Source organism: Nanorana parkeri, unplaced genomic scaffold (assembly GCF_000935625.1).
Source record: "Nanorana parkeri isolate BGI_ZX_2015 unplaced genomic scaffold, ASM93562v1 scaffold2238, whole genome shotgun sequence".
NCBI classification, from domain to species: Eukaryota; Metazoa; Chordata; class Amphibia; order Anura; family Dicroglossidae; genus Nanorana; species Nanorana parkeri.
Window position 1 is genome coordinate 78,812 of NW_017308506.1, and position 3,907 is coordinate 82,718.

At 56.0% G+C, this 3,907-nt stretch overlaps 1 protein-coding gene across 1 annotated transcript in view; it reads right to left on the minus strand.

The window, feature by feature from the left end:
• The window catches only part of DCAF1 (DDB1 and CUL4 associated factor 1), a 34,100-nt gene that overhangs the window by 10,778 nt on the left and 19,415 nt on the right, over positions 1 to 3,907 (minus strand). Inside the window, exon 13 of the mRNA XM_018573102.1 lies at positions 901 to 2,149. Within this exon, the coding sequence (XP_018428604.1) occupies positions 901 to 2,149 (1,249 nt within the window). The remainder of the gene's footprint in view (positions 1 to 900; positions 2,150 to 3,907) is intronic.

Genomic DNA, 3,907 nt, shown 5'->3' on the forward strand with positions numbered 1-3,907 from the left:
TCACTCACCTCATAGTTCTAGCCGACCTGTGACAATGAGACTGTCACAGGTCGGCTCAGTAGATCGGGAGGTGAGCGAACACATACCGGCGCTCGCTCACCTCTCCATCCTGTCACGGCTCTCTGCCGTGACAGGGGAGGGGCTGGATTCCCCCCTCCCCGCTCCGATCCTCCAGCACTGACTGGCGGAACGGACGGGGGAGGGGGCGGGTACAGCTGGCTCTGCCTCTAGATAGGAGGAGCCAGCTGTCACTCACGCAGCTGGGCGGATCTCGACATCGATGTCGGGATCCGCTCCGGCGTCTCAGTATACCGCGAGCTGTAGCTCCCTATATACTGAGCTTAGGGTGACGGGATGACGCTAGTTTGTGCCCTCCCGTTACCCTAAGGAGAACTATGGGGGAAAAAACACTGACCCCATAGTTCTCCTTTAACAGTGAAAGTACTTGTACAGCCGAGCTCAGGCCGCGAAAGGGAGAAGCAGCACAAAGGGGCCGGTCAGGTGTGCTGCGGTGCTCATGTACTTGTAAAATATATGCTGATAGGAGGAGAGAGCAGACCGACAGATAAGATCAGTCTGCCGATTCAGCTTTTACTGTCCAATCACAAGCTGGGGGAGGGACAAGACCTGTAAGGGTTTTTCTTGAACTGCAGCACAGAAAAAAAAATCAGGTAATCTACCATGCCAGACAGGGGGCAGGGCTGTGTGGCAGAGCTCTGTACATTTCAGGACAGGATGGACAGAAGTACAAATCTTTTGGTAGGCAAAACAATTTGTATTTAGCAGTTCAGCTTTTAGCGGTCACTAGTTCTCCTTTAAAAGGAAATTTTTAAATATATTTTTTTGTACACATTTAGGTAAAAGTCGGAATTCTGTTGGCAGGACGACATTTGAACTCACCTGCTGAATATGAGGTGTCGGTCGAAGCAGCCCCCATCCACGCCCCCGTATTTGGGGAAGGCAGCTCGGCGGGTGAGTCGTGAAGTGCAATTGGTCGGGGCTTGCCTGCGCTGTTTGGGCTCAGGGCACTGGTGCGGGGTGAAGAGCGAGAAGGGGGGGCAGATGGCCACGGGGTTCTTGCAGCGAGCATGCTGTTCCCGTAAATATTCAGTCATAATACCGTCCAGCGTGGGTGGGGAAGGCACGTGCCGCTCCAGTTGCTTCCTGATCGCTGGGCTCTGGCTGTAGGCGCCGTGGTCCGACTTCTGCCGCAGGACGCGGCTCCTCTTCCCGTTGCAGGGGGAGTGGCGCTCTCGCCCGAAGCTAATGCGTCCGATGTGCGGAGAGCCGACGGGCACGAGGGCTGGCGACTGGGAAGGCAGCTGAGGTCGGGCGGGAAGGTGAGGGCACAAAGTGCTGGTGGAGAGGCGCGCGGGGATGCGCGGCGTACGCGGCAGGGAAACGGGCGACGAGGTAGCAGGAGGCTGAGTGGCCGCCGCCGGCAGGAAGGACGAGGAGTGCAGCGCAGCAGTCATCGGCAAGTCGGCCTCTTTAGTCAGGGCCGCCACCGTATCCTGCAGCCCCTTGGAGACCAGATGGTTGCGGATCAACAGCAAGAGTTCCTTCTCCGGAAAAGTGATCCGCGACTGCGCCACCACGTCGGCCTTCTGCAGCCGCGCCAACGATACGTCGCTACCGATCAGCAGAGGCTTTCCCGAGACTCGCTCGATCAGCTCGGCGGCGTACTTGCAGAAGCGGACGTGCTCGCTGCGCTTGTCCTGGAGGATCGGCTCCTTCATCAACTGCTGGATTTGGCTGCTGCTGAACAAAGGCAGCTTGCTGATAATCTGCCGGACAGAACCACTGCGGCTCAGGCCCACCAACGCCTTGCAGGCCAACGCTCGGATCTGGTCGGCATCCGTAATCGGCATCTTCACCGACAGGAGGGAGAGGAGAACCTTGATGCCATTGTTGGACTGCACCACGTTCCACATCTTGGCCAGGGTCGGCTCCCCGCTGCTGTTTGGCCGATAGGAGTGAGAAAGCAGGGGCCGCCGCCGCGGTGTCCCCGAGACGTATTTGCCGATGCTGGGGATGCGGCACTCCGGCGCACAGACGCAATTGATGATGATCTGTAAAGCCGATTTCTGTACTTCGGCATCGTGGGTGAAGAGTTCGCCCTCCGCCACCCCCAAAACGATGCTCATTCCTAAAGGAGGTGAAGACAAGGACAGTAAGGAGAGGGAACTGACAGACAAGAGGGGAATTGTTTTGGGACGGATACATTGCTATACATGCGTCATGTTAAAATCATAACATTAAATCAGGGATGACACTTTAAAGAGGACCTGTTCTGTGGAAGCTCATGCCAAGCAAAGGCAAGCAGGGGACACGGGGGGCTACTCACTAGTCCAGCCGGTAGACTCCTACAGCTGATATTTTCTCTATTACTGACTCGCATGCTTTATGCTGCATCGTCTCTGGGTGGAGGCGGACATCTTGGTAGAAGGCTAGGGCTCTACTTCCTTAAAGGAGAACTATGGGGTCCGGGCTTTCCCCCATAGTTCTCCTTAGGGTAACGGGGGGACACAAACTAGCGTCCTCCCGTCACCCTAAGCTCAGTATATAGGGAGCTACAGCTCGCGCTATACTGAGACGCCGCAGCCGGAGCGGATCCCGACATTACTGTCTGGATCCACCCAGCTGTGAGGGACAGCAGGCTTTGCCTATCTAGAGGCAGAGCCAGCTATACCCGGCGTGTGTCTGTCCCTCCAATCATTGGCCGGCGTGTGTGTCTGTGCCTCCACATTACTGTCTGGACCCGCCCAGCTGCGTGAGTGACAGCTGGCTCTGCCTATGTAGAGGCAGAGCCAGCTATACCCGCCCCCTCCACCGTCCGGCCAGTCAGCGCTGGAGGATCAGAGTGGGGAGGAGAATCCCTGCAGGGAGCCATCAGCGACAGTCACAGCTCTCTGCAGGGAGATAATCGAGAAGTGAGCGAGCGACGGTATGTGTTCCCTCGCTTCCCGATCTACCGAGCCGACCTGTGACAGTCTCATTGTCACACGTCGGCTAGAACTATGAGCGTAAATCACTCGCCTCATAGTTCTCCTTTAAGTCAGAGCTCTCCTCCCACTGATGACAGATAAGTGAATAGAAATCCACAGAACAGAATAAAATCAGAAGCAAAGAAATCCTTGCATTGCAGGTTACTTGGGTGCGGCTTCCTCTCCAGGTAGGAGAACAGCGGTGACATCACCGAACCTGGGGAGAGCGGCAGCCAGAGGCGGCGGAGCCTGAAATGATCTCACACTGCAGATATAGATCTACGAGGATACGCAGAGGGCGCGGCTATCGCTCGGGAGGAATTCCAGACAAAAAGGTAAGATTTTCCGGGGTACTACCGAGCCACAATTAACATTTCTAGATGTTCCCTAAAATCCTCACTTTTTGCATTCAGGTCCACCTTCCAAAAAAAAAAAATACATCTCGTGCTTTCCACACATTTGCAGATGTAGTACAATGAGACCTTCGCTTTCATTAATGGAGAACTATGAGGGGGGGGGAGGGGCTTTTCACTCACCTCATAGTTCTAGCCGACGTGTGACAATGAGACTGTGACAGGTCGGCTCAGTAGATCGGGAGGTGATGGAACACATGCAGGTGTTCGCTCACTTCTCGATCCTGTCACGGCTCTCTGCCGTGACAGGGGGAGGGGCTTGATTCCCCCCTCCGATCCTCCAGAGCTGACTGGCAAACGGACGGGGCGGGTACAGCTGCCTCTAGATAGGCAGAGCCAGCTGTCACTCACGCAGCTGGGCGGATCCAGACATCTAAGTCGGGATCCGCTCCGGCTGCGGCGGTCTCAGTATACCGCGAGCTGTAGCTCCCTATATACTGAGCCTCGGGTGACGGGAGGACGCTAGTTTGTGTCCTCCCGTCACCCTAAGGAGAACTATGGGGAAAA